A 16,742-nucleotide genomic window follows, 5' to 3' on the forward strand; every position below is an offset into this window, starting at 1 on the left:
GTCGCCATAAGTTGTAATCGACTTGAAGGCATGTAACAACTACATTTTCTACAACCATATTATCAAGTTTCTGCAATGGTTCTGATTCTAGGTTTCTGCTACATTAATTTTCTATGGCTGATATTTCAGTACATGTCTACTCAGAAGTAAACTCCATTGGGTTCAATGGGACTTACTCCCAGGTAAGTGTATATTGGATTGCAGCCTAAGACACAAGAGTTAGTAGCCCTATGGTATTGTGGAGACACTATTTGAGAACTGTGGGCTTTCTGATAGATCTCACAACAGACAAAAAAGAGAACAACCAATGAATTTTGTAAAGAAAAAAATGCAGAGGATCCCGAAATCTAAACTACAACAGTGATTAGTCCAGTAGCTTTCTTTGTCAATGAGATCCGTAAACAAATTATAAGATAGTCTTTAATGATGTAAAATGCCAGGTATTTAAAAGAAAAAGTTTCATAAACAGGGAGAAAACCCTAACTTTTGTGTGCTTTCTTTCTGTGCAGCTTTAGCCTCTTGGTGGTACTGATTCTTGTAGGGGGTGGGGGGAAGCTAGTTTCTTCTTTTGGTGGTATTGTTGCATTAGAATGGATGTAAAGACAGTTTTTGAAAGCAGGCTGCATAGGAAGAATCCAGCGGCTTCAGGCTTTCAAAACTAGGACACTAAGCATGTGGTTTAAAAACATTTGTTCCTGTTTTTACGTGTTTAAAAAACAGGTTTAACTTATCTGTAAAATTCTACAGGATGTCCTATTGTGGGACTTGGGTGGGCAGTTATAGGTGAGAATAGGCAAGGTAGTTCAGTTTAGTGGTGTGGTATAACATTTAATTTGTTTCTTCTTTAATTCCTCATACATTTTATATAACACTTGAGATATTTTGCAAAATTAAATCCGCTCTGTGGCAATCTGTTGTAACCAAATAGAAGAACCCAGGAATGAAGTTTCTGGGTCTGCTGCAGTAGTGCTCCGAAGGAAGCGGGGGGGGGGCTCCCACGTACCAGCCGGTTTGGCTTTAGAATATGTGTCATGTAGTTTTCTGTTAATAAGATATTAGGTCAATATTACAATACAGAGTAACCAAATGTTGCAGCTTAGGTGCCCGAAAATGGTTTATTTGTCTTTCCTCATTGCTCAGTTCCCTAAGAGCATACTTACCACTTTAGTGGATTTTAACACCAAGTGGTTAAACGAGCTATTGCTAGCCATTTACCATCTTTTTCAGGAGGCAGAAGCAGGAACAGCACTCTTGAGTTTAGCATGCTAATGTGCACAACTGCAATATGTGTAGGACAGTGTGTGTACCATACTGCTGTTTTATTATTTATTTATTTATTTATTGTGCTGTAGTGGTTAAGGTGGTGAAGTATGACCTGGGAGACCAGGGTTTGAATCCTCACACAGCCATGAAGCTCACTGGGTGACCTTGGGTCAGTCACTGCCTCTAAGCCTCAGAGGAAAGCAATGCGTAAATCCCCTCTGAATACCGCTTACTAAGGTCGTCGTAAGACGGGATTGTAAGTCGGGATGGACTTGAAGGCAGTCCATTTCCATTTCAACAATGTTTTATTGATAGATTTTCTGATTTTACTGATGTATTTCTTTGTAATTTCATTTTTATACTATTGTTTTTTGTAAACCGCTTAGAGATTTAGCATATTAAGTGGTATATAAATGATAATAATTATTGCCTGTAACTGGAAAGACTTTACAAGGGTGGATTTAGGGGTACAATATCATAACCTTTGATAACTTACTTTTTTAGAAGTTAACCCCCAAAATTAGAGTAGCCTAAGGACAAAAGAAATGTGACACTTTTAAATCTGTCTGGCTTAATTTTATTTGTTTTGTAAACAATGCGGATCATGGTCTCTCACCATCCCTGGTGTTCATTCACCTAAGGACCCAATGATTGCTATTCCTTGCTTTCATAGAACGCCCAGTTCTTTGCTGTGCCTCCACAGTGGGACTGCCTTGTGCAGTGAGCTCAGCAGCTCCAGAAGGACTCGCTCCTCAGCCGGCGATCTCTTCCCTCTGAAATCCTTCCCATAGAGCAGTTAGAAAATAGTGGTACTCCTGAATCTCAAGCCTGCTGAAGAAATATTGAACTTGGAGGAAGAGGGAGATGAGATGGAAGAAGATCAACTCAATTATTTGAATAGGTTCTCTCTTTCCTCAACAAGCTGAACAATAGACCCTGTTCTTCCTACAGTAGGCAAAATTGAAAAGTGTGCTTGGATGGCAGCAGTTTACCTCCCAGGATGACTCTACCCCCAGAACATGACTCAGTTCATGCAGGCTCTTCCTTCAATTGAAATGGCTGCCCTTTGTCCTCCACTGTGAGGGGAGCGACTGACTGTACATTGCCTGCCTCTGGCACAAATGAATGTGCATAGGCATGTTGTCTTTATCATTATGGTGAAAATGTTGACATCTTATATTCAGACATATTTTGGGAGAAGCCTCCAATTGCTATATTTTGAACAATTTTTTTCTTGCTTATTACAAAGATAATGTGATTTCTGCAAGCCATTGCATTTTGTGAGTTCTAAATAGAGTAGTAAGTTAAGAATGACTTATGTTCATACCAGGTTTTGCATAAGTAGTGGTAGTTTAATCAGACTCATGTTAACACTGATTAGAGGTATTATTCTCTAGGGTTGCTTCCAGTTTGAACACTCATCCTGATTGCACAGAGTTTGTGCAGAGGTTGTATAACGGCTGCTGCTTATTGAGCATTCACTCTGATTTGTTTGTGCAGAGATTATGTTGGGTCCAAATCTAAGCTCCCTCCCCTTCCCAGAAAGGGCGAGCTAACGCACCCCTCAGCCCTGAATAGGAGGGTGAGTTTGACAATTCAATTTACCTGTTTCAGTGGCTCAGCCAGATACCAAACATAAAGCAGACACACAATACTACTTGATCAAGAGGGGTCTCTAACTGAACAGACCGCAGTCTGGCAAGAAAGAGAGCATCGTTTATTAAGTAAAGCCTCATTATATGTTTCATAAGCAAAACAAAGTATAATATTATTAAAATCATAACAAAGGGAATACAGTATTACAGAGATAAGCAAGCGCATCTGTTTATCCTTGTTACATTACTTATAATTCTAGAAAGTGAGAGATTGATAAAGAATTCATACACTTGTCAATCTAAGAAAACTTATTTTGAGATAAGAACTAAGAAAAGGCGAGGAAAAGAATTAGATTGACACCAAAAGAGATAAAGATGTTGCTAGTATGCCTGTGAAAGTTATCCACTCAGCAGTGTGACGTAAATCTTATAGATACAATTCTAATAAGGTATTTTGAGAATACTTCTCGCTTTGTGCTGAATTAGCTACAATGTACAGGATGTGTATAGTGAAGCAAGACAGAGAGAAATAGCAACAATCAGAGGGGATACACGTTATCTCTTTTACCAAGATGTTACAGTCTTACAGGCACCTCTGGGTGTCATTTCTCATGAGAGGAAAACGAAACTTAGAGTCTTGTGTTCCCCACCTTCTTTAAGTTCCATGATTCATTGCGGCACTAGCTCTGGCAATAATGTAGCGTTTCTTGACAACTCTTGACAACTCTTGGGGCCTAGGAAATAAAATATTTCCTAACAATTACATGATGTTGCATCAAGTGATTGTTCTTCCATACTTTTCAGTGTATTTCCCCATCACCTTCCTTACCACAAAAAGTGAAATAAATAAAGATGGAAGCAGCTTTTTTGCAGTAAAGCACAAATCCACTTTCATTGCATAACCTAAATTTGCCAATGTGCAGTTGAATCCTGCTCATAAAATACCCACAGTCTGGAAGCACCCAAAGTGAATTGCATTTGGGATATACACAAAAACTGGGTTGTGAGATGTAGGACAACACTAACATTTCTCTTTCCTCGTATGGATTGCATTGCTCTTGAAGAGCTCATATGCCTGTATGGCTGCTGAAATGATGGGTAAATAATTAGTACAAGCTGCATGTAGGTGGCTTTTAAGACTTGGCTATGCAGAAAATGCAGAGTGGAGGCCTGTGCAGAGATGTCCAAAGAGGGTTAGCCAGAATAGAAGATTCTGGAAAGGGGGAGCATTACAGCTTACTGAATCTTGTTTCGGTGTTATAGCACAGAACTTGATGACAAGAGCACCCAAGGAAATACCTGGGAAAAGGAGGTACAGTATTTATTTACCTGGGAAATCCTTAATGCAACACCAGGAAAGCAGCAGTTTAGAGCTTACCTCTGGATGAAGCCCTATGTATATAGAATGTGCTGAGTGAACATATTCACTTTAGAAATGATCATATTTGACAGTGGACATAAATAAGCATTCTGAAGCCAGGTCCAAGCTTTCCTACAAGATGGTAGGTTGTTTTTTTTTAATGATCCAAGGTTGGCTCTACAGTGACAGTAAATGTAGTCTTAAATTATGCAGAACAATGTATTACGTTGTCATGGTTTGGCATGTTCTCTGGAAGCTTCAGAGAAAGGAAATCAGCACCAATATTATCTTGAGTTAATGTAATGGTGACAGAACATTTTTGTGCCTGTTAAAGGCTGCCATTTCCAAGCCAATGCCTTATTCTCTCTCCCACACACACACACATCCCAAGGCACCATTTGATGAAACACAGATACTTGGACTTGATCCAGGTCAGGCCTACAGTAGGAATAGGGAGCCCTTTCAGATGTTGCTAGACTACAGTTCCCATAATCCCTGATCATTGGCTATTCTAGCTGGGGCTGATGGCAAATGGAATCCAACAACAACTGGAGGATCACAGGCTCCCCATCACTGTACCATAGCAGTTATCTCTGTTGCCCTTTTCTTACACGGGATGATATTTATTTGTTTATTTTGATTTATATCCCACCCTTCCTCCCAGTAGGAGCCCAGGGCAGCACCAAATACTCATGCGTACATTTCTATTCTCTGCTGTAAAATATTATGAAGTTGATATTTCAATACATGATAAATGACAATACTTTCAAAACATAACAACTAATGTAGATGTAGTACCAAAAAGGGGAACAATATTAAATCTCACTTTTGAAACAAAAGGTGCTTCTTCAAGCATCAATGGAGTCGTTCATATGTTTCTTGTAGATGTTTATAAGAGCCTCAGAACAAACACATATGAGAGGGCACTGATTTAAATAACCTTGAGTTAAATGAATGGCATGTTAATCTGAAAACAAAGCTGATCCTAAAGCTGGGGCAGCTGACTGTGAAATTATAAGCATAGATGACGACATAATAAATAGATCCCTGCCAAATACATGAATCAGTGTAGTATTAGTTTGAGATAATGTCTGACTTCGAATCTTATCTATATTTATGTGGGCCTGTGCCAGCATCACTTGCACCAGAAACTTTGTCCTGTGCTGCTCCAGTAATGTCAGAACTCCAAGATCATATGGAAGTAGTCTATGACACTGCTCCTCCTTGTCCCAGTATTGTCTCAGTCTTGAGGACAAGTGATGTTGGCATGGGAAGGACGTGCCAGATCCTCACATGTACACTTAAATTTCTGATGTTACTCAGGTGGCATGAGAAGGGGACATACTGCAGCAGCACTGAAGCTGCTGAAATAAGATCAGGAGAGGTGCTAATGGCCATATTAAAGATGGAGTTATATTGGTGGTTGGAAACCTCCAGCATGCAGGCCTAATTGGGTCTCTAAGCCATTTTCCCCAAAACATGCCCACAGGTACAATACCTGATGTCATATGTGACATCAGGCAGGTGTGGAGCAGGGACAGATTTGGGTGGGATTGGCTGCACTACATAGTAACCAAATGGGAACTCTCTAGTGCAGCTGATGGGGCTGTTCTCAGTGATGGCCAACTGATGGGTACTAAGAGGAAGATGACATCAGTTGACTGGCAGGTGGGTGGCCCCACCACCTGTCAAAGTTGGCCAGCATGGGTTGGGGGAGATAAGGACCCCGCCACTGGCTGGATTGAGTTTCCTATCCTTGAATTACATCAACAACAACTTTCTTAGTCTGTTAATGGGCAATCTAGTAGAATTTACTATAATATAATGATTAAATTGTTAGCTAATGAGATTTCTGTGAATTAGCTGTTCATATTTCTCTCTTTTTTCCCTAGTTTGAAAAAGAAGAGACTAGCTAAACAAAATTCAGAGTCTGCTTCCACAAATGCTTGTGGAACCCCAGCGGGTAGAACTCAGACTGGAAGAGATGATGGAAGCAAAGCTATTCTGGTGCAAACCAATGGTTCTCAAGAAAACTGCAAAAATTCTGGGGGAAAGGAGGACTATGAGAAAAAAAAGAAAAAAAGCAGTCAGCCAAAGGATATAAGGCGGACAGATCTTAAGCGATACTATAGTATTGGTGAGTTTAATGCAAAGAACTGTATCACTCTTTTCAAATCATTAAATGCTTTTCAAGTGTAACAACATTAAATTTGTGGTGTAGTGTTCTTTCTTATGTTGCTGTTCTGCTTTCAGTAACTTTACTTCTGTAAGTCAGTATGGAATGTATAAACATGTTTTAGTTTTATAAGCTCCACTTTGTAATGTTATTAAATCTTGGCAGGGCAACTTGAGTGTGTAAGGTCAATTTGCAGGTATAGATTTATTTTTTTTAAGTATTAGATGAGAATTGGCAAAAGCTTTTGGCATCAAAATAAAATATTCTTCTGTGTATTTGAAAGAGCTATTATGGATGAATGGGTTGGGTTTTATAGCCTTCACTTTCATAATGGACTGCTGTCTTCAGTCTAGACTCTGGACCCTTGTAAATGGAGGCCTAATTCAACTAGGCTGTGGAAAATGAAGATTAGTCAGATGAGTTGCTGCCATATAACTATTTGAAATAATTCCTACCCGTGTGGCTCTGGGGCCACATTTCCTCTGTTCACAGGTTCACACGATCTCTCTGGTTCTTGGCGATTCTTTGTTTTCTTGAGAATACTCTGTGTTTAGTATAAAAGACCTTTAAACCAAAAGAAACGTAACACTATTTAAATGATTGTAGTTAGTAGCATGGAGGTTTTTGAATGTGTGCCTATATACGTGAACATTGCATTTTGACTTTTAGAACATAAGAAGAGTCCTGCTAGATCAGATGAAGAGTCCATTTAATCCTTCTGCCCCTATTGGCCAACCAGATACCCTAGGAAACCCACCAAGTAGGGCATGGAGAAGTAGCTTTCTTCTGCTGTTGTGATATACTGTCTCTGAACATGAAAGTTCCATATAGCCTCCATGACTAATAATCATTGATAGACCGTCATCTTGTCTAATTCCCCTTTGAAGCTGTTTAAGTTGGTGGCCATCACTAAATCTTGTGGCTGTGAATTCCATAATGATTCATTCTGTGAAAAAGTACTTGCTTTTGTCTTTCCTGACTCTGCTGCCAAAGAATTTTAGTGGAAAACTATGTCCCTAATACATATCTTTCCATCTTCACTATACAATTAATAATTTCATAAACCATCATGTCTCCCAATGGCCTTCTTTTCTTTTTTTTCTAAGCTAAACATGCCCCCAGTGCTCTAACATTTCCTTGTAAGGAAGGATTTGAAGAATGGTGTGTGTTACCCAAAGTAACTTTTACAATGACCCATGAAACTTCTAAAGAGTAAATAGAATCTGCAAAAATGACTCCATCATTTGGCAGGACACTGCAAGGATAATGACTGCCTATGTTGTTGGAAAAGATTCAAAGTAACTAGAGTGGAGAATGTAAGACAGCTTTTCAGTAGAGTCATAAAACACTTTGCTAGTATAATGAATCTGCTTAGCATTTATACAGCAGCAATACAATTTCAACCTTCTTAGCAACCTTGAAAAGAGGCCATTTTCTGCTTTTGTCAGATATACAGTGTTATAATATGCAAGGTCTTTCTCTGGCAATTGAATGTAAACATGCAGGTTCTGATGCCTCTTTGAATGTGAAGGGGCACCAGAAAAATAGTAGATCCATAGGTTTGGGGGTTTTTTTTACAAAATCAAAATGATATAAATTCAAAAATAAGACCTGCACAATGTTTCTTTTTACTAACGCATTGTTCTGCCTTAGCTTTTTGAAGGGGGAAAAGATGGGGCAATACTTGCAGAGCATCCAGTGAAGCTAAAGTACATTTTCTAAAGAGCAAAGTATCTGTTTCTGCCAGGATAAATCCCTAGACAAACTGGGCTCTATTCCTGGAAACAGAGGTATAAGAATTTCCCACATAATCCCAGTAAGGGAACAATACTTATACGGAAAAGCAGGGGGAGGTAATCTGTGTGGCACATCTATCTAATGAGCAGTGTTCAGCCTGTGAGAAGTTTTAAATAATATGCATAGACACAGGACAGAACTCCTTGGTTGGAAACAAGCATTATAGAAGGAAGGGTCCAACTTAAAATTTTATTTATTTATTTATTTATTTATTTGATTTATATCCCACCCTTCCTCCCAGCAGGAGCCCAGGGCGGCACGTTTCCCTGGCATGCTACTTTTTAAAGGGCAAGAAATCATTGTCAAGAATACGCATTCAAGCATGCAAACTTCTGTCTGTGTATGTTGTATATATGTCGGGTTAAGCTTTACCACTTGATTATGCTGAATGGATGAACTTAGCCAAAAGTGGAGGAATGGCAAAATACAGATGTGCTATTTTTGGCCCAACCCTACTCATAGCAAATTTCCTTCAGTTAGCTGGATAACATAAACTGGATTCAGTGTTTCTAGTTAATGATTATGTTTTGGCTTCCTTCAGTGTCATTTCTGCAGAGTTTTGCTTTGTTTCCTCTTTCCATTAAAGGGGCAAAGTTTAAAGACAGAACCTTGTAAATCAGTAACTACAAATTTGCTGCTGTTTCTCTTAACGACTAAATAAATAAATCAATAAATTCTAAGCTAGCATCGTAGATGAATTCAATTCTTCCCCCTTTGGTCAGCCTTGAGATGATATATAAATGAAGAAAGTCTGGACCATGTACTGTCACTCTTACAGCTAGGAACATCGCTTAGCATCGATATAGAGAAGGTGGGCTGGATGTGAGATTGCTATACTTGATACCTGATCTGGTGTGGGTTGCATTTAGAATGTATGCATTTGCTGCTGGATATTAGATAAAGAATGGGAATTTCGCACTAAGCATTCCCGATTAAGCACAAGCTTCCTGATAAAGATGGACAAAATACTTAGGCTTGAGGTTTCCCTTACTTCTAGGGCTAGGAGATGTCTTTTTCACATGTGGTTCAGAAATTCATGGCTCCCATGACATGCATTGAGAATGCTCTGTGGTTATTCAAAGCATGAAGCAATACGTGTTGGTGTATATATCCTAGGGTTGGAAAGATCTGTCAGTTGCAGTTCTCTTGGTTTCTCATTTTTCCAATTCAGTTCTCTCCATTTCTGTAGCAATTTGCATTTTTTAAAAAAGAAAATTATCCAGCATTTTAGTGCGAATTTCACCTAATAAGCACATTTTTTAGGCAGTTTTGACAAAGATACACATTTTGCAAGCCATTTCTCATCATCTAATGCATTTTTGCATGTTATTTTAACTCACACATTCATTTTTATGCACACTTTCCTCTAATATATGCATTTTGCAGTAGTGTAGTGGAAAATTCAGAAGTGCAGGGTCCCTTCATGATAGTCAAAGTGACACCCCCTTTTTTGCTGCTGGGTTGAGAATGAGATCCTGGTTAATGCCTTCTCCCACAACAATGGACATCCCTAGGAGCCAATAAGCATGAAAGGGGAGAGTGTTAGCTACTGAAAAGAATCCTCTCAGTGGCTGACTCACCTCCTTCCACTCTGATTGGTTTAATCAGTGGGAAAGGACAAGGAAGCATGTTTTGGAAGACCCTTCTCAGAAGCTAACATGTTTCCCTTTCATGATGATTAGCTCATAGGAGGTGGAGACATAGGGACCCTGCTGGGACCCTGTTCCGCCCAAAGTAAGGTATCTAAGACCCCCTGAGACCCTGAACAACCACAGCCATGCATTTTTGTTAATATTGTTTAGTTGCCAAACTGCATTACAAACTAATAAATGTGGATTTCTAAGGATGGCTGTGTTTCAGTTCTCATATTTATTTGGAAAGTGTGAATTTGATAAATTCTCTTTGAAATGCAAACTGAATAGACATTCTCACCCATCCCTCCCATATACTGAATTTGTTGTTTTGGTATTTTTCAACATATGGGGAGTTTTTGACTGGGAGAGACAAAATATTGATCTCTTTATCATGGACAAATATGGCCTAGAGAAAGTTTGAATCTCTCTAAAACAAACAAATAAAAATTCCACATTATTAGGGAAGTTACAGTTGATATTGATTGCTCTTTTTGTAAAACTTGAAACATGTTTGGAAGTTGAAATATGCAAACTGAAAGCGGAAGAGTGTGTGTGTGTGTGTGATGTGCCTTCAAGTCTATTATGACTTACGGCAACCCTATGAATTGGCAACCTCCAATAGCATCTGTTGTAAACCGTTCAGATCTTGTAAGTTCAGGTCTGTGGCTTCCTTTATGGAATCAATCCATCTCTTGTTTGGCCTTCTTCTTTTCCTACTCTCTTGTGTTTTCCCCAGCATTATTGTCTTTTCTAGTGAATCATGTATTCTCATTATGTGTCCAAAGTATGATAACCTCAGTTTCATCATTTTAGCTTCTAGTGATAGTTCTGGTTTAATTTGTTCTAACACCCAATTATTTGTCTTTTTCGCAGTCCATGGTATGCGCAAAGCTCTCTCATCAAACACCACATTTCAAATGAGTTGATTTTTCTTGTATCCACTTTTTTCACTGTCCAACCTTCACATCCATGCATAGAGATCAGGAATACCATGGTCTGAATGATCCTAGCTTTAGTGTTGAGTGATACATCTTTGCATTTGAGGACCTTTTCTAGTTCTCTCATAGCTGCCCTCCCCAGTCCTAGCCTTCTTCTAATTTCTTGACTATTGTCTCCATTTTTGTTAATAACTGTGCCAAGGCATTGGTAATCCTTGACAAATTCAATGTCATTATCATCTTTGAAGTTACATAAATCTTCTGTTGTCATTACTTTAGTCTTCTTGACGTTCAGCTGTAGTCCTGCTTTTGTGCTTTCTTCTTTAACTTTCATCAGCATTCATTTCAAGTCATTACTGGTTTCTGCTAGTAGTATAGTATCGTCTGCATATCTTAAATTACTGATGTTTCTCCCTCCAATTTTCACACCTCCTTCATCTTGGTCCAATCCCGCTTTCCATATGATATGTTCTGCATATAGATTAAACAAATAGGGTGATAAGATACACCCCTGTCTCACACTCTTTCCAATGGGAAACCAGTCGGTTTCTCCATATTCTGTCCTTACAGTAGCTTCTTGTCCAAAGAATAGGTGGCACATCAGAACAATCAGATGCTGTGGCACCTGCATTTCTTTTAAAGTATTCCATAGTCTTTCATGATTTACACGATCAAAGACTTTGCTGTAATCTATGAAGCATAGGGTGATTTCCCCCCCGAAATTCCTTGCTCCGTTCCATTATCCAAACAATGTTTGCAATATGATCTCTGGTGCTTCTTCCCTTTCTAAATCTAGCTTGGACATCTGACATTTATCGCTCCATATATGGTAACAGCCTTTGTTGTAGAATCTTGAGTGTTACTTTACTTGCATGGGATATTAAGGCAGAAGTTAAATAATTACTGCATTCGCTGAGATCCCCTTTCTTTTGAAGTGGGATGTATATTGAACGCTTCCAGTCTGTGGGCCATTATTCTATTTTCCATATCTGTTGACATTTTTTTGTCAAAATTTGGACAGATTCAGTTTCAAGTAACTTGTAGCAACTCTATTGATATGCCATCTATTTCTGGTGATATGTTCCTTCCAAATATTTTAAGAGCAGTTTTCACCTCACATTTTAAAATTTCTGGTTCTTCATCATATGGTTCCTCCGTGAATGAATCTGTCATCCTTGCATCTCTTTTATAGAGTTCTTCAGTGTATTGCTTCCATCTTCCTTTTATTTCATCTTGGTCAGTCAGTGTGCTGCCCTGTTGATTATTCAACATCCCTACTCGTGGTTTAAATTTCCCTTTCATTTCTCTAATCTTTTGGAATAGGGCTCTTGTTCCTTCCTTTTTGTTGTCTTCTTCTATTTCTATACAATAACTATTGTAATAGTTCTCTTTGTCCCTACGTACTAGTCTCTGTACTGTTGAATTTAAGGTTCTGACTGTGTTTCTATCTCCTCTTGCTTTTGCTTTCCTTCTCTCTTTAACCATTTTAAGAGTTTCTTCAGTCATCCATTGAGGTCTTTCTCTCTTTTTAACTAGAGGTATTGTCTTTTTGCATTCTTCCCTGATGATGTCTCTGACTTCACTCCATAGTTCTTCTGGTTCTCTGTCAACTAAGTTTAAAATCTCAAATCTGTTCCTTATTTGATCTTTATATTCTTCTGGGATGTTATTTAAATTGTATTTTGGCATTATGATTACTTTGTTCTTCTTCTTTAGCTTTATTCTGATTTTCGATACTACCAGCTCATGATCTGTACCACAGTCTGCTCCTGGTCTTGTTCTTGCAGAAAGTATGGAACTTCTCCATCTTCTGTTACCAGTTATATAATCTATTTGATTCCTATATTGACCATCTGGTGATGTCCATGTGTACAGTCGTCTTTTCGGTTGCTCAAAAAATGTGTTCGCAAGAAACAAATCATTGGCTTCACAGAATTCAATAAGTCTTTCTCCTGCTTCATTTCTGTCTCCTAAGCCCGATTTCCCCACAATTCCTAGTCCTTCTCTGTTCCCTACTTTTGCATTCCAGTTCCCCATGATTATCATCATATCTTGTTTTGGTGTGTGATCAATTTCCTCCTGTACTTCTGCGTAAAAGCTCTCCAATTCTTCTTCTTCTGCATTTGACGTTGGAGCGTAGACTTGGATGATGGTTATGTTAATAGGTTTCCCGTTTAATCTCATTGATATCACTCGCTCAGACCTTACGATGTAGCTCCTAATTGCTTTTGCTACATCACTTCTCACTATTAAAGCAACCCCATTTCTTCTTGTTTTCTCATTTGCTGCATAAAATATTTTGTAGTTGCCTGATTGAAAATGTCCTATTCCCATCCATTTTCCATTTTGCATCTCTTTTCTAGAGTTCTTCAGTGTATTGCTTCCATCTTCCTTTTATCTCGGTCAGTCAGTGTGTTCCCCTGTTGATTATTCACCATCCCTACTCTTGGTTTAAATTTCCCTTTAATTTCTCTTTTTCTTTTGGAATAGGGCTCCTGTTCTACCTTTTTTATTATCCTCTATTTCTGTACAATATTTATTGTAATAGTTCTCTTTGCCCCTATGTACTAGTTGCTGTATTATTGCATTTAGGATTCTAACCGTGTTTTTTTCTCCTTTTGCTTTCCTTCTGTCTTTAACCATTTTAAGAGTTTCTTAAGTCATCCATTGAGGTCTTTCTTTTTAATTAGTCTTTTTGCATTCTTCCCTGGTAATGTCTCTGGCGTCACTCTATAGTTCTTCTGGTTCTCTATCAGCTAGGTTTAAAGCCTCAAATCTGTTCCTTATTTGATCTTCATATTCTTCTGGGATGTTGTTTAAATTGTATTTTGGCATTATGATTGCTTTGTTGTTCTTCTTTAGCTTTACTCTGATTTTTGATATTACCAGTCCATGATCTGTGTCACAGTCTGCTCCTGCTCTTGTTTCTGCAGAAAATATGGCACTTCTCCATCTTCTGCTTCCAGTTATATAATCAATTTGATTCCTGTATTGCCCATTTGGTGATGTCCACGTGTACAGTCGTCTTTTCAGTTGCTCAAAAAATGTGTTTGCAAGAAACAAATTATTGGCTTCACAGAATTCAATAAGTCTGCTGCTTCATTTCTATCTCCTAAGCCCATTTCCCCACAATTTCTAGTTCTTCTCTCCTCCCTACTTTTACATTCCAGTCCCCCATGATTATCAGCACATCTTGTTTTGGTGTGTGATCAATTTCTTCCTGTACTTCTGCGTAATATCTCTGTTTCCTCCTCTTCTGCGTTTTCCATTGGAGCGTAGACTTGGATGATAGTTATATTGATAGATTTCCTGTTAAGTCTTATTGATATCACTCGCTCTGACCTTATATAACCTGTGTTACAGCTCCTAATTGCTTTTGCTACATCATTTCTCACTATTAGAGCAACCCCGTTTCTTCTTATTTTCACATTTCCTGCATAAAATATTTTGTAGTTGCCTGATTGAAAGTGTCCCATTCCCGTCCATTTTAATTCACTGACGCCGAGTATTGTAATGTTGAAACTTTCCATTTCTTGCTTGACAATTTCTAACTGTCCCTGGCTCATGCTTCTTACATTCCATGTTCCTATTGTGTGTATTGGACTCTCTTTAGCAGAAGAGAGCCATTTTAATAACTGAATGGGCTGGTTTAGCAATATCGCTAAACCAAAGTTCAGTTTAGCAGTAGGAGAAGTGTCAGGGTGTCTTGGGCCACATGCTTTCTCCTCTACAGTGTAGAAATTAGGACAAATTTGGAAGTAATCACCTTCAGTTTAGATTAACTATAATTTGTCATGTTATCGAAGCCTAGACAAACTGTGGTTAGTTGAAACAAGCCAAATCATGAGGCTGACTTGTTTCAACAAACCATAATCAAGATTAACCACAATTTAGGTTTTGGATGCTAAACTGGTTAATCTAAAAGGGCAGCATAAACCTCTAATCTCTCCATTATTCTGGATGAGAAGGAAGAACGGGAGTGTGCAAGCCCAAGACACACTGTGGTTTGTTGTCATAATGCTAAACGGGGGGGGGGGGTTAACTTTTTTTGGTCCAAGCACTGCATTCATCTTTGGCTAGCGGTGGGTGTGACCACCCTACATGTTCATACATACACAGTACCTGTTCTTTAGCTGATCCTTGCAGATCATCTCTGTGTCTGTGCAGGATTATCACCCCCTCTCTGCTCATCAAATTTGCATCCCTATGAGGGCTCTACCCACCCCAGTGCTGTGTCTACTTTAATCTTTTTTTTTTGCTACCGCTGCTTCCAACATTAGTGGGGTTTGGAGATGCTAGAAAATTGCCAGAGAGTGACAGATCAGGTCCCTGAACTGGGAATTAACTACCCCTGCACTAAACCATGTTTAGTGTTCCGTGCATACAGTGTGTAAGCTAGCCTGTGCAGGTTTTACATTCATGTTACAGACACAGGGAATGCAAAAAGACACATGGGAAAATTCCCATGTAAATCAAATTACAGTCGAGTTGTGAGAAATGCCAAAATTAGCATAAGCCTCACTTGTGAAAACTTTCCTAGCACACTACATGCACCTTAGGAACCTTCGGTTCTCTTTGCTACAAGTGGCTGTGCTCATATTTCAGTTGAGGGGTGGAGTATGCAGAGTTACTCTCACTCTCCTAACTTTCTCCAGAGCTGGATTGCACAGACAGGGCAAGCTCCTTTCTCAGTCACTTCCTTAGCAGACAGTTAGAAGAAGATAGTGTGTGTTGGCAACTGTACTATTCTCTTCTGATTTTGTCAGACAGGAAGAAAATTGGCCAAATCGTCTTCTGAGGGTTTGTCTTCATTTTGCTGTGGCTTATTTTAGTTCTCTGTGAGGATTGCTTTGAGCCAGGCCAGGCTATTTTGCAGGAGGTGTGGCAAAATGCTGGTTGGAAGCAAAGCCCATTTCCTTTCCTCTTTCCTTGCTTTTTTTTTAAAAAAAGAAAATTGTAAAAAAAAGTCTTAAAGGACAAAACTCAGGACCTTTTGAGACATGATTTAGGTGACTTACTGCACTTAAGATGTTTCCCCTGGAGTGTTGCTGTGCCCACCGTGCAGGAGAATCCTGCAAGAGCTGTTTGCCAGATGTGCCTGGAAAGGCTTCTGCTGCTGCTGCTACCACCTCTAAACTCCCTGAGAGAGCTATCAACGTGGAATGGGAAGAGGCTTTGCCATCTTCAGGCTACAGTTCCGCAACTGGGGACAGCTGCGAGTCTCTGCCGGAAGCTGTGGCCGCTGATCACAGTGGCTGTGAGATGGCAACGAAGAAATTCCTGAAAGTTATGCACAGCTTTTCAGTCCCAAAGCATTTCTCCTGGTCTGTGGATTACAGGCAGCCTTACCTGTTGTTAGGTATGCAAGTCACTGATTCCTATCTGCTGATGTTTATCACACAAGGAGGAGAGTGGGGTACAGGGGGAATAGATCCTAGAAAACTAGACAAGGTGAATGGGCTTTCAATCTCTCTGATGATACCCAAGTCTGTTCTTAATTATTTTATTTATGTATTATTTATTTTACATCTGGCATTTCCACTGAAAATACTTCTCTGATGCCTTGTGTGCTCGTGTGGTCACAGCAATTACCTATAAATATGCATTTTATGTTTATTATTTGAAAAGTGTATATTCAAAGATAGTAAGCGATTATGGTTGGGTAGTTAGCCTGAGTCCTAACCCTCAAGGTAAACATAATGCTAAAGTAATCTACTTGAAGAAAATGGGACTCTGAATATCAACCTCAATGCTTTATCTTTCAGAATTCTAAGGACCCAGTTACACATTATACACAGACAGATGTGTTTTTTCTGTGATGTTACCTTTTTTTAAAAAAAATTGGGTCTCTGAAGCCATCAGTTTTCAGTGGTGTATATGCGCAGAAACGAAGATAAATTGGCTGCTTAAAGCTTTCCCTTTCTGGCTGGTGTTTCACTCCAGTGCTCCCATCACAGGCTGGCTTTTTTTTCTTTCTTC

At 39.0% G+C, this 16,742-nt stretch overlaps 1 protein-coding gene and 1 long non-coding RNA gene across 11 annotated transcripts in view; one reads left to right on the forward strand and one right to left on the reverse strand.

Annotated features, from left to right (window-relative positions):
- The window catches only part of NCOA7 (nuclear receptor coactivator 7), a 123,242-nt gene that overhangs the window by 54,240 nt on the left and 52,260 nt on the right, over positions 1–16,742 (forward strand). For 7 of the 10 annotated variants that reach the window (XM_061623769.1, XM_061623773.1, XM_061623768.1 and 4 more), the window contains one exon: positions 6,111–6,355. In XM_061623769.1, the coding sequence (XP_061479753.1) occupies positions 6,111–6,355 (245 nt within the window). Of the gene's footprint in view, positions 1–6,110; positions 6,356–15,431; positions 16,123–16,742 lie in introns of those variants that run through there. The other 3 variants (XM_061623765.1, XM_061623766.1, XM_061623775.1) reach the window with 2 other exon arrangements.
- Positions 3,243–16,710, reverse strand: LOC133383313 (uncharacterized). Its single transcript, XR_009762242.1, has 3 exons — positions 16,589–16,710; positions 6,850–6,958; positions 3,243–3,592 (listed from the first exon to the last, which is right to left on the reverse strand). It is a non-coding gene; the product is annotated as an uncharacterized LOC133383313 (long non-coding RNA).

The sequence above is a fragment of the Rhineura floridana genome, chromosome 4 (assembly GCF_030035675.1).
Source record: "Rhineura floridana isolate rRhiFlo1 chromosome 4, rRhiFlo1.hap2, whole genome shotgun sequence".
Taxonomy (NCBI): domain Eukaryota; kingdom Metazoa; phylum Chordata; class Lepidosauria; order Squamata; family Rhineuridae; genus Rhineura; species Rhineura floridana.